Here is a 17,134-nt window from a genome sequence, read left to right as displayed (position 1 = left end):
AACTATATTCAATTCTTAAACTACTTATTTATTTCAAATATTTTAAAGATCAGTACTTATATCATAAAAAAAAACATAAACATAGGAATTGAAAACTTCCTTTTTGAGAAGTCGGTTAAAAATAGAGAATCACTAACATTTAAGGCAGTTACAAAATAAATGCGGTCCTGCGCATTTTAAGTCAGGAACTCAGTCATAGCCACTCTAACGTCCGGGCCGCGCGACCGTCTCTCTCTCTAACGTCCAGCCGCGCGCGGCGTCCGAGCCGCGCGCGATTCGCAACTTCGTCGTAACAAAAAACCTATACAGCTACTGAACCGTAATGGCTAGAATAAAGAAAAAAAAATTATAAAAGAATACAGATCAAAGTTAATGATATTTTAAAATCGTTAGTTATAATCTTTGATACTAAAATCCGGGTTAAACATGATTTTAAGAAGAAAAAAACACATTTATTTCTACCATTTTAAAATATAAGGGACAACTGTTGCATATTTTATCAATAAAATATTTTCAGAACAAACTAGGCTTATTACCCTTTCTTTTGATATATATTTGATTATATTCGGTTAACTCTAAGTATTTTAATTAAATCGAAACAAAACACTACTCTTCGTAATTTTACCGCGATGTCTCCCGCGCTCTAGAAGGCTATTATGAAAATTTCAATGAATTTAGTATATTTCTGTTTGAAAAATGTATTATTTTGCTTATTACGATACTAGATATAATATTTTAATGCAAAGTATGTAAAATATGCATAAACAAAAGTAAGATTGGCCTATGACCTTGACCGGACTTTTTTCGAAACAACAATCGTTTGAAGTTAAAATTAGACTAGATTTATCAGCTAAAACTGTGATATTTAAACATCATCGTAAAGCCCAAATCTTCTAGTTTATTTTGATGTATAACACTTGTAAAATATATAAAACAAAACGACATAATAGTTGACACTTATAAAAACACTTAACGAAACGAACGACAAACGCGTCAACTGAACTTAAAAAAATATTTTTTTTTTGTCAAAAGCTTATTACACTACCATCTCTTATTTTTTCGTCGAACTATTTCATCAGCTGTATAGATAATCTGCCAAAACTCAACAAATAATACTGAATTTTAAAATAGATGGAGTTAAACACAACTCGTCGCTTTGGATACTATAGTATCCATGGGCGTATGACGCTACTTTTTTCTTGGATACTGTACTATCCACGGACGTCAGAGTGGATAGAGCATTATTCATAGGTACACAAGATTTATATAACTTATCTTATCAATAGAACATGGACGAGAACTAAAAATAAGATTGAGGTAGGCCATGGGGTCTCTTGAGCAACAGACAATTTTAATATCTTGAAGAAATACTGTAGTAACAAATAATCAAGGAGTAAGGAAAGATGAGCGAAGATGCCATTGACAACATTGGGTGTCGCATTGATGACGTGAGCGTCAATAACAGTCGTTATGCTGACGATATGGTGCTGCTGAGCCCAACAGTTAGGGCGCTGAGAAAGCTGCTGAGTTGCTGTGAGCACTATGCTCAGGAACATGGGCTCATTTATAATGCCAAGAAGAGCTAATTCTTGGTCTTTAAGGCTGTTGGTGGTAAATTTCCTGATTGTGTTCCCCCCATAAAACTTAATGGGAAAGCTTTACTGCAAGTGGCTAAGTTTAAATATTTGGGGCATTACGTCACTGAGGAGCTTAATGACCAAGAAGATATTGAGAGGGAACGTAGGGCGCTGGCAGTGCGATGTAATATGTTTACGATTCTCTCTGTTAGGTGATGTTGTTCACAGATGCTACGTGAACAACCGCCTTGTTTCAAAAGAATTTTAAATAGATTAAATAGATAGATATATATTAGGTTTTGCTAACATAGGTTTTATTTTTCTTTGTTTACTAACCCATATGGATGTCACTTATCCGAAATAAAGATTATTTTATTTTATTTATTTTATAATGCAGGTGGGTCAGGCCCCTTCTAGGTAAAATTCATACGGTGGGCATGACCAAAATGATCAGATACAAGTGAATTAACGAGGCTTTCAGGTTCCTTGAGACATCTGTCAACGATTTTTAGTATTACAGAACATGGTCGGGTCCAAAGAAGGCATATAAGGGTGAGATACCCACATTTTGTCGCGCTACTTTCTTAGGAGATTTTCTGTTATGGCACCTCCGCTGGTCATTTTGTTCTCTATACAAATAATGCTTAAATTAGTTAAACTAACTATTTTACTTAGGTTTACGTCCTCTACCGCCGCCGCCGACTTTAGCCTTCTTCTTAGCTGAATTCTTTTTGTCTTCCTCCGCTTTGCGTTTAGGATTCGGAGTTGTTGATATCTGGAAAAATAATGAATTTATAAAATATTTTATTGAAAGTATGGCTTTGTTACTTAATTTACACTATAAAAACGTTATGATGTTGATGTTGACTTGACTGCTGCTATTGGTCCAAAGTAATTAATTGTGTGGTCAGGCGGCGTGAGCGCAGGGAGGCCCTCCCTTTTTGGGGCCCTTGGTTTTGGCCATTTGATGATTTCCAGCTGTGGATGTAGCGTGAGGGCTTGTCAGACTCTTACTGACTAAAAGCCACCATGTTCCTTCTGGAGCCCTTTATGTAAAGCTGACATTTGTTTGAACGCGCTAATCTCAGGAAGAACTGGTCCGATTTGAAAAATTATTTCAGTGTTAGATAGTCCATTTATCGAGGAACGCTATAGACTATAGGCTATAGACTTTTTATCTGGGTTCATAAAGAGGTTCCCCCACAGGACGCGGGTGTAACTGCTGGCAGAAGCTAGTATTAGTTTACAAGTATATATGTATATCGTTACCGTAAAGAATCCGTCGAGTCGTCCCTGCGTGGTGCCGCTGCGAGCCTTCATGAGTTTCTTGGCGCCGTTCCTCACGCGCTCCTCGTTGAACTGTTTGTCGCCGCACAGGAACTGCACCAGGCCCTCCTCGTCCGGATCCGACCATTTTAACTGGAAAATATAACAATTGATATTAGTAAGACTCCAAAAAACTGTGACCACCCAAAGGTAGACTGGGAGAAAACGTTTAGGGCGTTAAGTCCGCCATTGTACAAAATGAGCATAAAGTAGTATTAAATAAATAAAACGTTTTTTTTTTATATTTTCGAATAGAAATGTTTTTTTTTTTAATAATTATTGACTGTATAAAATATATGGTCTATAAAAATGTCCCTTATAACTTAAAATCTTCAATTTACTCTTTAAACTTATTCAAAAAAAAATGGGATGCATTCAATTGAATCGATTTGAATACAATATATTGCCATGTTATAAATTACTCTTCTCATTTCATAAAAAATCGCAACTTTAACCTGTTAAAAACAAGTAGCAACATAAGCAACCAACCTCAATCTCCTTAGGATCAGTGACGTCTGGTTGTAAGAAGAGTTCCCTCGCTCGCTCGTAGTCCCACTCCTCGGGGGGAGGGTACTTCGTCGTGTCAATGTTGCGCAGCACCTAGTTTATATAAATATATCGTTTACAACTTCATTAAACATAATTTGCATAAATCAAATTAGTGCAACAGTGAAGTGATTACAAACATGTAGTTGTTACTCTAGTAAGGGAAGGTTCATATAAATAAGGGTGAAATATGTTCAGTACACAAACTTACACATTTGAAGATCCTATCCATAATTCTCGCAAATAAATGATTTATTATTATTATATCTGACGGAAAATGTGTCGAGCGTATTTTAAATGTATGATCGACGCACTAAGGCTACTAAGCACGAGTATTAAGGTGGTTAGTTGTGAATGATTGAGTGTTTATCGTATATTTGCCTGTTTCCCCTAAATACCACACAATTTGATTGATCTAGAAATAGAAAAAAACCGGCCAAATGCGAGTCGGACTCGCGCACGAAGGGTTCCGTACCAGAGCAAAAATTAGCAAAAAAATCACGTTTGTTGTATGGGTCCCATTTAACCCTTTGGGTACGGAACCCTAATAAATTAATTTCGTTCGTCGTGAAGTTTCGATAGTTTACCTCCTCCAAGCTGCGATGCTGTCGGATGAGCTCGATGGCTCGCTTGGGTCCGATGCCGCGGATGGAACCGCAGTAGTCACAGCCTAGTAAGATGCATAAGTCGATGAACTGGGGACAAAAATATTAATTTTAAAACATTTTTTATGTGTTATAGAAGTCTAGAGAGTAAATCTGATCTAAGTAGAAGCTTAGATGTTATCTTTTTGTACAATAACAAACATGCAATTAGGATCTCACGTAAGATATCTCTGCACGTGATTAGATTACATCATTAAACAGATAAATGTGTAATAAAAATAGACTGCTGAATTTGTCTGTATTTTTCAAACTATATTTAACTAAAGAGCAAGTTTTTCGCAGAATATCTAGTTTTCACCAGCGTGGAAAATATACTCCGCGCAATCAAATAAAAACTGGCCTAAAGCCTTCATAGATAAATGGGCTATGTAACACATACATACTTCTTGGGATCAGTAAATTCAAACAAACAAATTCTTCAGTATTTTTAAATAGGTAGTTAATATAATTATAATTACCTCTTTCTGCTCCAAGCCAAGTCCCTTCAACACATCATCGAGATGGAACTCCTGCACGGGCATCTTGCGAGCCTCACTGAAGGTGAGATGACGCAGCAGCACGTTGGTGCCGAATGTCAGCGCGTCCATATCCTCTGTCGCTGAAGCAAATACTTTGCCGGCCTTCACCTGAAAGCGTAGAATCATTTGAAATAAGCTGTGCCTTTGTACAGTCAACTTCAGGTCAGTGGTAACAGTCTTATAGGACAATCGCACTTATTACTATTGAGTTAAGGTGCATGACAGTTACCACTGATGTGCAGTCTACTGACTTGATTGTTCTATTTTTCTTGTCTGTGTGCTATATGTGTAATTGTAATTGTAATGACTACATACCAGTGCAGCACACTGAGCCTCGGCCTCGCAAGGCGCCTCGATGACCGGTATACCCATCAGCTTGAGGAGCTGCCTCGCCTCCTCGTTGTGCACCTTCGTTACCTTCACCAGGCGACGGTTGAACTTCTCTATGGACTCCTGGTCACCTGTGGAATAATTCATTGGTGTGAACTATGGAACGAGTGACTGCCTCGTGACGGTCTAGCTATCCCAAGCGCGACTACTGAGCATGAGGTCTGGGGTTCGATTTTCGGCTTGGGCTGAAATTGCTTTGTGAGTTTTATAAACTTTCACAAAGCAGCTTGGAGCCTGAGAGTTGGTGACTGATACATCCGTGCATCGGAGAGCAAATGAATGTCGGTCCTGCGCCTGATCTCTCTCCAGTCGTGTCAGATGTGTGCAAATGCTTGTGGACTTTAATATATCCTGTGCAGATTGCTATTCTCCTTACATGAGAACAGCCACCGTAGCCGACAATCGGCTAGGAGGACATCATCTTCAATTATGCAGTTAGGAAGGATTTTAATAGTAAAAGATAATAATAAGATCCTTATGTATTACATAAAAAGTTAATTAATATTTTTTATTTACCAGCTTCTGTAGCTTTTTGCAGCTCTTTCTCCGCCTCCTCCCTCCTCTCGGCTCTCTTGTTCAGCTGATGAGACTTCATGTCCGGAGGCTTGCCGTCGAACACATAGACAGGCTTGATGCCATTCTCCACCAGTCGGATGGTCCGGTAGAATGTGCCCATTAAGTGGGATGTTGTCTCTCCGTCGGTGGATACTAGCTGTGATCCTAGGAGTGTGAAGAAATGTGTTTTAGTGGCTCATCAATTTCAAGTGTTAAGGGGATCTATTTATTTATTTATTAAAGGGTTTACCAACAGCTCCTGTGTAGTTAAAGCTTAGAGTACAATTTCTGTTATTACTAGGACTTACACAGTCGCCAATTACAGGTTAACAATCTATCAGACAGAGAGCAGTCAAGCGGTCCCTAATATTAAGGTAAGTGTGTGAGGTGAGACAGAATTTCGCTTCATGTAAAAGCTTATTTACATACATTGGGGGAAAAGCTGGCAAGATGGTGGTGATGATGATGATAGAGGTAAAAACTGAATAGGTTGTTCTATGTGGTGTGCTGAACGTAGGCCGCCGCCATTAAATAACAGAGTACATGAAAATTGTTTGTGCCATGATTTTATTGAATAAAAATACATTAAACAATATTGTTAATTGATGGTTAGATGTATAATTTTAAATTCTACTGTAAATAAATCGGCTCAATTTCGATACAGACGAGTCAGAACGGGTTTTTGTACCATAAGTACTTACGGCAAGGGATCGTACTTAATTAGTGATACGAACTTAATCACTTACCTTCACTTCTAACAGCTATCAAGAACTGATATAAGCTCATATATGCGTCAATTGCAATTTTACGTCCTGTAAAAGAAATTAAACAATGAAAATCAAGCTCTCGTGGTTACGTATTGATTCCATCAAAATATTACGCACCAAAGTAGTTTTTGATCTCCATTTCTTTGATAGCATGTGGTGCTATATCAGCTATTAATTTAGATAAGCCTAGAATACCCATCTTGCTTTTTATTTACTTATAACTTCACAGAAAAATGTAATCACAATAGAATTCTCTTGCCAACAAATTCTTCACGCGTAACGAATTTGGCGGGAATATGCACGTTCCTATCGTCAGTGTCACTGTCAATTTTTCAACACTGAATAGTGATGTGCATGTTTGAAAAATATTGATTATAACATGTGGTAAGTCGAGATTTTCGAATACTTGATTATGCTTGTGATTTATTCAAACAAATGGTTGTAAATTAAAGATATTTCATTATATAAGAAGTAAGCGAAATAAAACCAACAGCGTAAACGCAGTAACAAAACGTCAATACTGTAGCGTTGATAAAAACATGACAACAAACATCTGTCATTACACAATAATTTATCAGTAAAGGGCAGGGCGCAGTCGTCTTGTGTTGTGATAAAATTGAAAAACGAAAGTAAAGAGCTTTAAAATGGGAAACTACTTCACAAGCAATTTGGAAGAAAAGATGAGAAAAAATCAAGAAACCATGCACGCCATTAATGTAAGATATTGATAACAGTAGGTTATTTTATAAAAGGTTTTTTTTGCATTTTTTTATTTTTTTTATACTTTTTTTAGATGGAACGACAAATTCAGCTGCAATATCAAATGCAAGAAAGGTTAATGGCGATGCAGATTGCAAGGAGTAGAGACACCTGCCTTTGGTTCACAACATTCTATATTACAGCAGCAACAGGCCTAATCACTGGGTAATTTTGAAGTTATTATTTATGATTAATAACAAAAAATTCACTGAAATATTTAAAAAAATAATATATTTTTTTCAAAGAAATTAAAGAAATATGTTTTCAACAGTTTCAGAAGGACAAAAAGGCCATATCTTTTAGTGCCGATGATACCTCTCACTTTTGTGACTCTTTACTATTGGGACCTCGCTTATGGAAACAAAGTCCACAGGATCAGAAGTAAGTTAAACAAATACGTACTTTGGACTATACAATTCCGGTAAACAAGTTTTTTTTATGAGATTATATCACCAAGTCAAAGGTTAAAAATTATAGCTCGATAACTGTTTCTAATATGACTGCGACTAATTACTTTTTGTCACGAAAACTCGATTAAGTTAAGTTATTATGTAATTTGATGTTAGTGTTGGTAAAAAAGTAAAATGTGTCCAGACATTATTTATTTATAAGATAAAATTCATATGGTAAATAAGTTTCCGCTCTCGGTTTATCCCAAGTACCAGGGGAACGCTATTATCCCGGTACAGAAAGTAGTTCCTTCAGAAAGCGCTTTCTTAAGTTTCAGCAGCTTTCTTCGGAAGCGACTTTATAATTTGGTACGGAAAAATCTTTTAGTAAGGAATCTAAAAATCGATTAGTGTTTTAACTATAAATGGCATTATGATGAATTACAGGTATATTATTCCTTATTGCTTAGTCATCATTATGTGCTATAAGTTATTTTATGATTGATTTGTCGTAAAATTACCAAGTTTACGAAATCTATATGATGATTCACGATGACTGGAAAATAATGTAGCACAAAATCTTAATCCTAAAATAGCCACTTATCTACTGGGATAAACCTTATTGTATTGCACAAATACAGATAAATACTGCTTATTGATTTATCAGTACTCGTCTCAGATACCAATGTAGTGCATAACCATTGTAGTTACGTACTAAACATAATAATATAGCCTTGACCTTTTGTTTAATTACTAGACTAGATTCTTAGGTCGTTAAAAGCTTTTAAGGTTTCTACTTTAGAAGTTCGACCTTCCTCGATAAATGAACTTTTTTCCGACCATACTAGTAGTCATAGAACGTTCAAACGAAACGAAACTTTCAGATTTATATTATTAGTAGTATGAATTCGGAAGGCAAGCTAAATTTTGAACACAATTCAAAAGAATCTTTGAGCCATAATATATTGTCGTGACAACCAACGGCATAGCTGTTACGCATAGTATGAGTAGGACGAACTGTATACCTACATTTTCTGTCTTTTCCTTGTAATTATCACCAAAGTCTAGTTTTATTTAAAGGTCTATATGTACGTTACAGTGGAAGCCGAACACATAATGACACACGAAGCGGACTACCTCGAATATCCCTGCGGTCTTCCGACGCCATCTTCCATCGATCTCGGACGCTTTGACGTCGAAGAAAAGAAGAAAATACATCCTCCCCTATTGTAAAGATGAAGCTTTAAGAACTACGTGTGCCTTCACCGCAAAGTAGATCAAAATAGCGGGTAGTTTAGACCTTCATCTTTTGAAAAAACTGCATTTCTCTTGGCGAAAATGGAACATTTTGAAAACCTAGTGGTAAGAGAAGGTTCATATCTGATGGAAAATGCGTCGAGGGTATCGTAAATGTATGATCGACGCTCTAACGCATCATCGGTTAGGTGTGAAAGATTGAATGTTTTATCGTATATTTGTCTGTGTTGGCGTAACGCGACCGATAATACGCGATGAACCTTCGAAAGTAAATAAAATCGTATTGCGGCTTGGAGTTCTAAACCTTCAGTGACAAGGTCAGTACTTCTAAGGCTTCTTATAATAGACAGAGTTCAAATGTATAATTTGTAGCAGTACCAAATTACACGATTTAAGCTCATAAATAATGTCGTTTTAAGGTTAAAAGTTACAAATGTGTGTTTGGGGACATGTATGTTAATATTCAATAGGTAGGTTCTTACTCCATTTAAGTTTCAGTTTTACGACTGAATAAGTAAGTGAGAGTAACCGCAGCGGATTCTTACATAAGAGAGGAATTCTTATCGGATTCAATGTCAAACCATTTGCCCGACAGTCACAGTCAGTCGTTAAGTTTTAGTGCTCTGCTGAGCACTTTTCATGACGTTTTTATTACCTACTAACGTTTTCGCCTAAGGGAAATGCAGATATAGTGACAGCTAGATTTTAGAGGCACAACTATCAAATTGAAATAAAAAACGTAGTTAATTCTAGAAGTCAAAAGTTAAAATAAAAGTTACAGTTTTCTATGGTGTATTGTAACTATTACATTCTTAGCAGATATTATGTAATTTAATCTAAGTTAGTTGAAAAATTGGCGTACTTAAATGGCGTACATTAAAATTTTAAAATTAATCAAATTGCTACAAATTGCGGCTATCATTTAATCAATGAAACTTTAAAAACGTTCTCCAAACGCGGTTCCTATTATAAAAATCAATAAATAATAATCCTTAAATCTTCCCCTATGTTTAATAAAATTAAAATATTCTTCTCAAATACTGTACTCCCATTTGCTTCCTTGTATGTATGTTATGTTATATACTTACAGAGTATCATCATCCCTTAATAATCTTTTCTACTTTATTTTCTGTTAATTTAAGTATTAATTAACTACTTCTATTCGTAATCGTTGTATTTATATTTCTTCTTCCGTGTTACTTCCGATATTGGCAGCATGACAAATGCCCTTTCTAATAACCCGACAAGGGGCAAACATAAAGATCACGCTATGCTACCTCACTGCGTTTATAAATAAGGCCTAACCGCCAAAAGTAGATTTAGTTAAAACTACCTTTATTTCCATAAAATAGGGTCGAATGTTGGTTGTAGATTTCTTGTTACGTATCTGAGATATTATTTATATTTTGTTAATAATGTTTTTTTGATTAGATTACTTACGTGGGTCAGTTTTTAAAGGCTTACGTTTTTTTTATTGCATTTACAATATTGTTCATATCTCGATAAGAATTATGTTTTTTTTTAGATTTTATCTTACATTTTATAAAGGTGTTATGACTTAAAACTGCTATAATCGCATTCTAAGAAAGTATTATGCATTCAATAATTATTGTCTAAGTAAAAATGTCGAAGTATTTTGAGACAATTCCTAGATTAAAGAGAAATGTTTATTGACAGAATTACTGTACTAATGTTAAATAAAAATCATTTTTAAAACCTGTTTGTTTTGTTTTGAATTAATTTTGAATTAAATAAACCCGTGACATTTTCCACAGGGGGACGGAAAATCATTCATAAAAAAACATAAGAAAAATTCATCTTAGCGCATCTTGGATTCAAATTCCATTAAAATATTTGTTAACGCAGATTAACGCTACAAAACGAAATCATAATCAATCGATTCACTTTTTTCTTTTTTATCGATTATACTTTTTTACTCATTACTATAGTTGACATCCTTGGTTACCATGGAAACAGACATGCTGTTTGAGCGGCCGTAAACAAATGAAACTCAACTTGCAGAATTCAAATGTGCCGACGTCTATTTAGTTATATTGACAAAATACCCAGATTTGATTAAAAAATAGCAAATGTATAATGGGATTTGTGAAATATTATTGCTGTTTTTTACGTAAGTACATTCTTAAAACGTTACATTTCAAAATTTTGATTAAATTTCAATCATCAGATGTTATCGACATATTTCTGGTTGCTTAGCGTAAATAATCAATATTTTGACAATGATGGTAGTCACGCTTTTCTGGTATTCAAATAAGCTCACGATACCCTTCGAATTTACATTTTATATAGCCATTTGATAGCAAAACATGAAAACTGCGAATATATGAATTTTAATTGGTATCGGTTGCAGAATTTGATTTTACAGTCACCGCGTAACTATTTGACTTGAAAAGAAGTACTGATGTCACAAAATCAAGGTAAGAAGGACGACAGGAAAAAAGATGTGGGCCAAAAACCAGTTCAAAAGAAGAGTCCCGATAAGAATATGTCGGAGATTGACGAACACATACTTAAAAGGTTTGAAATTAAAAAGAGGCTTGGAAAAGGCGCTTACGGAATTGTTTGGAAGGCTGTTGATAAAAAGTCGAAGGATGTGGTAGCGATTAAGAAGATATTCGACGCTTTCCGGAACCAGACCGATGCTCAGAGGACGTTCAGGGAGATTATCTTTCTCCAATCGTTCCGAAACCATCCTAACATTGTGAAGCTGCATAGTATACACAGGTATTTAGTATTTTATTTATTTGTGACTGTGGGTACATCTTGGTCTGGCCCACAATGTTTCTGAGTTGCTGAGTAACATGTGGTGGCCCAGTTGATATCTCAGACTGACCAAAAGTTCCAGCTATAGTATGACCACTCAACCATCATCCACTGAGCCTTTTCCCAACCATGTTGGGGTCGGCTTCCAGTCTAAACGGATTCAGCTGAGCACCAATGCTTTACAAGGAGCGGCTGCCTATCTGACCTCCTCAACCCAGTTACCCGGGCAACCCCTCCGTGAGAATGGTGTCAGACTTACTGGCTTCTGACTCCCCCTAAAGAACTGCCAAGGATGTTCAATAACAGCCAGGACCTACAGTTTTACATGCCATCTGAAACACAGTCAATGGTGTCTAAGAGAAACTAAAGTACATACAAAGTTGTATTGGTAGTACTTGCCCGACCTGAGTCCTTTACCCATCATGACTACCTACTCAATCAAATTAAACCGAATGTACATTTCTCATATGGATCTATATATCACGTTGAGTATGGGCAAAACCCCCGAACTCGGGCCAGATTTTTATCCATTGGGGGATGTTTTTTTGAGCTGTAACTACTAGATTATAGATCAGTCAGGTCAGTGGGTCGTCTTAGGTAAATCGTAATCTTTTATAATGAGTTGAACTGATGTACTTCGTTCAATACCTACATTAGGTATTACATGAATGTATCGTTGGATTTTATTTTCTTATTCTTTAAAGTGGAATGTTTTAAAGTCATAGGGCTCTAATAGATAAGATGCACTATTAACTTGCAAATTCTTTAAGTATGTAAGAATGTAAGGCTAAGTTGGCTGTACCTACTTAAATGTTTATTTAGACTATACACACTTATGCTATAGTGATATAATTCCTATCAAGATTATTTCCTTGTCACCCAATGCAGTGAGGTGTAGACTATTGCTAAAATCTTCATAGACAGTCCATTTAACAGTATACCATGAACATCATTTACAATTTTACATTTTTTTTAAAAGTACCTCTTTTTCTTTACCCTTGTTACGGTTCCTTACCCTTCTATATTTTACCCCAGTTTACGTTTTACCCTACTTTACGTTTTACCCCCAGAGCGCTGAACAACCGCGACATTTACCTAGGCTTCGAGTACATGGAGACTGATTTGCACAACGTCATCAAACGCGGGAACATACTCAAGGACATACATAAGCGGTACATTATGTACCAGATGCTGAAGGCGACTAAGTATATACATTCTGGTAATGTTATACATAGGGATCAGAAGCCTAGTAATGTGCTTATTGATAGCGCTTGCAGGTAAGACTTTCTTAAGGTTGCACCATTTAACTATGACGATAACCGAACCATTTTCAGTTGTCAAATCGCCGCGCCGACTTGGTCCATGGGGCCAATTACACGGCTGGTTATGGTTTGCTTATCATTATAGTTAGATAATGCAACTCAATCTTAATGTTATACGGTTTTTAAAGAAGACAGGAAACCTAAATTTTCTCTTTAATTGTTGCATATTTATGTGTAGAATAAATATTTTTACAATCAATCGTAATTAAAATTTTGAATACGACAGTAGCTATCCTAGTAGTCGACTTTGCCGCCGGCATTGCCGCCGGCAAAGTCGTTCTGCTTGGACATTCTGAAGCCGCCGGGTTAACCCGCCGGCACTAAGCCGCCGGGCTGTGCCGCCGGTTTCAGCGGCTTTGGTGTGTAGACCCCTTTATGCGCTAACGCTATAAAGGATGAACAAATAGACATGTAGTTTGGCTCGGAAATGGGTAGTCTGGAGTCGGACATAGATTCGAAACAATTTTTTTTTCACATTATCTTCTTAGACTAAAAACTTTTATATAGCCGCGGGCGGAAGCTAGTTAAAATAATAAATTATGCTAAAAACGAATACCTACAAATGTTGCTTTAGTTTGTATTACAATAACTAGTGGCATGTCTAAAGGATTTTAATTATTCAGTTTGCATGTTGTGATACTACTATGATTGGCAATTGTTTAGTAAATACAAAAATCTATGTTTTGACCTAAATAAAGTTTGCCTTGACACAGTAGGTAAAGAAAAATCGTTGTCAGCAACAGTTACATCCTTAGTAGGGTGACGATTAATCATTCGATTTAATCAAATTAAAAGTTTATCAAAATATAAAAAGGAAAAAAAGACTTGGAATAATTTGTTTGGTTACTTATAATTTTTGTATTAATCGCTAAACATCAACGTTTCTCTATTAACTCTATTTTAGTAGTTTTCTTCCTCTGAGTGGTTATTAAACACCACACTTGCTTGGTGTCTTGGCGATTTCAATATTTTCAATGTTAATTTTCCTGACAATGTTTTCTTTTTCTCTTGTAAAATTGATTGTTTTTTGGAAATAATTGATCTGATTTGATTTTAACCGTCAATAGAAACATGTGACATAAATTGCAGATACTTACATATACTTACTATACTATGTTTGTTGAAATAATTCAGGGTGAAGCTAGCAGACTTTGGGCTAGCTCGGTCTGTGTCGAGCCTGTATTCGGGCGGCGAGGAGGGAGCGGACCCCTGTCTCACCGACTATGTGGCGACCCGATGGTACCGCGCCCCTGAAATACTCATCGCTAGCAAGAAGTTAGTATACAACTTGTACTAATTCGCTTCTTATTTACCATATTATTTTTATTAGAAGGATGTTTTTTTTTTACAATATTGATCCGTTAATTAGGTATTTCAAGACAAATGAAGCTTGTATTTGTGTTAATAATGCGGCCAATACCCGACTACAATAATCGTAAATCAAAATTTACATAGTTTAAAATCTGCTGTGTAGCAGATTGCTAAAGTAGCAGATTGCTACACAGCAGATTGTCGCTGGTTCTTTTTTTTAGGGTATTCCTACCTACATGATGGATCTTTTTAGAGGCAAAGCATACAAAAGAGATAAAACTAATATGCTTCTCCCTAATTTTACGTAGAATACAAGCATTTCAGTAACAGTTCAATTTTTCTTTACTTTCCCAGTTATACCAAAGGCATAGACATGTGGTCTCTGGGCTGTATTCTAGGCGAGATGCTGACGGGCAAGCCATTGTTCCCCGGGACTTCCACGGTCAACCAGGTCGAGAGGATCATGTCGGCTTTGCCTAGGCCTTCTGCTGAGGGTGAGTAGATTACTTTACGTATTTTATAGACTTTGTTTCTACCTACCACTGTGTTCAAATGCCTGTATTTAATTGATCAGACTTGATCTTTTTAAAATAGGAGTGTTGTGAATATTACATAATATATCATAGAATTTTATTTTCCACCAGTGAGTTCAGGTGCACAAAAATTGATCAGACTTGATCTCCTTCAAATAGGTATCAAGGTTGTGATGAAAAATATTGTTGTCATGTTCTGCTGCCATTTTGGAAAAGTTTTTACTGTAGTAGACAACATCAACATTATGGATATTATCGTCGTCAAATAATTAAAAGTCCGAAGTACTGAACACTAGCTCCATTGAACTTTTGATAATAAAATTCCAGTATAATAATTGCCAAATACCTAGGTACTGGTTTTCGCCTACACCCAACTAGATCGGACGAACTCTTCAATATTGTCAAAATTGGGAATAATTAAACCACTTCATAAACTCTTGTAGATATAGCGATAGTATGTAGCGGGTACGGGTCGTCCCTGATCCGGGAGCAGGCAGGGAACCCGAACGGGGGAGCTTCGCTGACATCCCTGCTGTCGTGTGCCCCTCGGGATGCGGCTGACTTGGTACAACGGCTGTTGGTCTTCAACCCTGCTAAGAGGCTGAGCGCTGAAAAGGCTTTGGACCATGAGTATGTGGGCAAGTGAGTGGGATTTTTATTTTCTAGGTACTTTGATAAATGAGAGTGCTTTTTAAAGCTTTAGTTACGGAGTAACTATTATAGTAATCTGTGGCTATAGGTGGTTAAGTTTAAATAACAGTATAATTTTGCTACTTTATTTTTGCATTTTTTTTTGTGTAAAGACGATAAAAATAAATTGACATTAGATTAAAAATGGCCGTTGATCTAAATATTATTTGTCTCTGTAGTGAAAAAATGTAAAAATTTTTAGAAATTTATAGAAAAATATTAGATTTTCATGACTTTTAAATCAGGCTCATATTTAAGGCAGTTTAAATTGCATTATCATAAACAACGTCATTGTTATTTGTTCTTAATTTCTTTTTTAATAGATTTCACCGCGAACGTGATGAACCAACGTTATTATCCGACGTCCTCCTACCGTTGAGAGATGACAAGCAAATGTCGGTGGATGACTACAGGAACAAATTGTACAGCATCATGGCTAAAGGATCCCAAGCGTTTAGTGGACAGACTAGGAAGACTCATTCGAGGTAAATTAGACTGTATTTTACGACCCACAATGCTTGAGAGAGTCCTAGGTTTTTAATTAATTTTAATATGTTCCTTATTGAGTGTAATTTATAGTTTAATAGCGTTTTTTATGATCTGATGTAGTTCATAAAAAAAACTATATAATATCTTATCCTTTTTTTTTCAAAAGACCCCTCCCGCTTTGGGTTAGCAGCGGTGAGGGAGTGTCAGACTCTTACTGACTAAAAACCGTCGTGTTCCGTCATAGGCCTTTTATGTACCAGGGCCGCGGTATCTCTTTCGAACAACCCGCAGCCATAATATCTTATCCTCACATTTAATATTCTTTTGAGGATAAAAATCTAATTATAACATTCCTTTATTCACAGCAACAAAACCCATCCTCTACCTACAACAACAACCAAAAGCAGCAAGTCCTTCCACGAATCGGAACTGTCCAAATCCTACGTGAAGACCAAACTGTTGAGCTCATCAGCCGACCAGAAAGCGCGACCAAAACCGCGACCTCACCTAGAAAGGCCCATAAAAGAACATAGATCCGACCAGAGTGTCACCAAACCTCTAAGGGCGACCAAACTTTTTGAACATAGACACGAATGGGTCGAAAATACGAACTGTCATGGCGATTATTTCCAGCCAGTGACAAGACAGAGTCCTTCAGAGACAGGGTTTATGAGTGGTGGCAAAAAGTCCACATTGCAACATAGGAGGAATTCGACCTCTTTTTCCACAGTTACTATAGGTGGGGACGCGGATTACGGTGGCTGTTTGGGCAAGCAGAGGCACGGAGTTATCACGGCCAGTGCTCTGATGGATTTGAGAACTAGCATACGGTAGGTAAGCGATCAAAGCTTAGTGCTTGCGAATCTCTGAAACTTGTATTTTTATGGTTGATGCTCGACTGCGGTGGTGACGTCATCTGATATTGTAGACAAAAAAGCTAAAAGTTAGAGGGCTTTATTACAGGTGTTTATGAAAAGTAAAAGGCTAGGTTTACAGTCAAATGGAAAAGTAGTATGTTTTCGTTTTCTCTAATAATATGAAGAACCACTTCCTAGCTGTACGTATGGTAAAACGAAAAGCGTCGCTTATAAAAAATACAAAATCTATCCCTTTTTATTGGTTTGCAGTTTACCCCAGTGGGTTTCTATCTTACCCTTCAATTTGTTCATATAAAAATCACCTAGGTTATTTGTTACCCCCGTGGTCGAGTCATTGGTATTGTGTTCGTAATTTTAGACTGTGACGTAAGAGTCTAT

General features: G+C 36.4%; 3 protein-coding genes across 3 annotated transcripts; 2 read left to right on the top strand and 1 right to left on the bottom strand.

The window, feature by feature from the left end:
- Positions 1 to 7: 7 nt before the first annotated feature.
- LOC110383072 (flap endonuclease 1) lies at positions 8 to 6,668 on the bottom strand. The gene is made up of 9 exons (XM_064041607.1): positions 6,462 to 6,668; positions 6,324 to 6,389; positions 5,539 to 5,742; positions 4,948 to 5,093; positions 4,573 to 4,740; positions 4,037 to 4,144; positions 3,393 to 3,503; positions 2,847 to 2,996; positions 8 to 2,352 (listed from the first exon to the last, which is right to left on the bottom strand). Exons 1-9 carry the CDS (start codon positions 6,541 to 6,543, stop codon positions 2,245 to 2,247), a joined length of 1,143 nt encoding a protein of 380 aa, XP_063897677.1. The 5' UTR covers positions 6,544 to 6,668; the 3' UTR covers positions 8 to 2,244.
- Positions 6,669 to 6,896: 228 nt separating this feature from the next.
- On the top strand, positions 6,897 to 10,465 carry LOC110383070 (plasminogen receptor (KT)). The gene is made up of 4 exons (XM_021343789.3): positions 6,897 to 7,060; positions 7,138 to 7,268; positions 7,375 to 7,484; positions 8,592 to 10,465. The coding sequence occupies exons 1-4, from the start codon at positions 6,989 to 6,991 to the stop codon at positions 8,723 to 8,725; spliced, it is 447 nt and encodes a 148-aa protein (XP_021199464.3). The 5' UTR covers positions 6,897 to 6,988; the 3' UTR covers positions 8,726 to 10,465.
- A 108-nt stretch (positions 10,466 to 10,573) lies between these two features.
- On the top strand, positions 10,574 to 16,913 carry LOC110383071 (mitogen-activated protein kinase 15). Its single transcript, XM_049845780.2, has 8 exons — positions 10,574 to 10,880; positions 11,121 to 11,494; positions 12,604 to 12,810; positions 13,990 to 14,130; positions 14,521 to 14,660; positions 15,143 to 15,341; positions 15,713 to 15,874; positions 16,244 to 16,913. Exons 2-8 carry the CDS (start codon positions 11,172 to 11,174, stop codon positions 16,710 to 16,712), a joined length of 1,641 nt encoding a protein of 546 aa, XP_049701737.1. The 5' UTR covers positions 10,574 to 10,880; positions 11,121 to 11,171; the 3' UTR covers positions 16,713 to 16,913.
- The last annotated feature ends 221 nt before the right edge of the window (positions 16,914 to 17,134 follow it).

The sequence above is a fragment of the Helicoverpa armigera genome, chromosome 25 (assembly GCF_030705265.1).
Source record: "Helicoverpa armigera isolate CAAS_96S chromosome 25, ASM3070526v1, whole genome shotgun sequence".
NCBI lineage: Eukaryota > Metazoa > Arthropoda > Insecta > Lepidoptera > Noctuidae > Helicoverpa > Helicoverpa armigera.
Note: the sequence above shows the minus strand (reverse complement) of the source record. Positions and strands in the feature narration are given on the sequence as shown.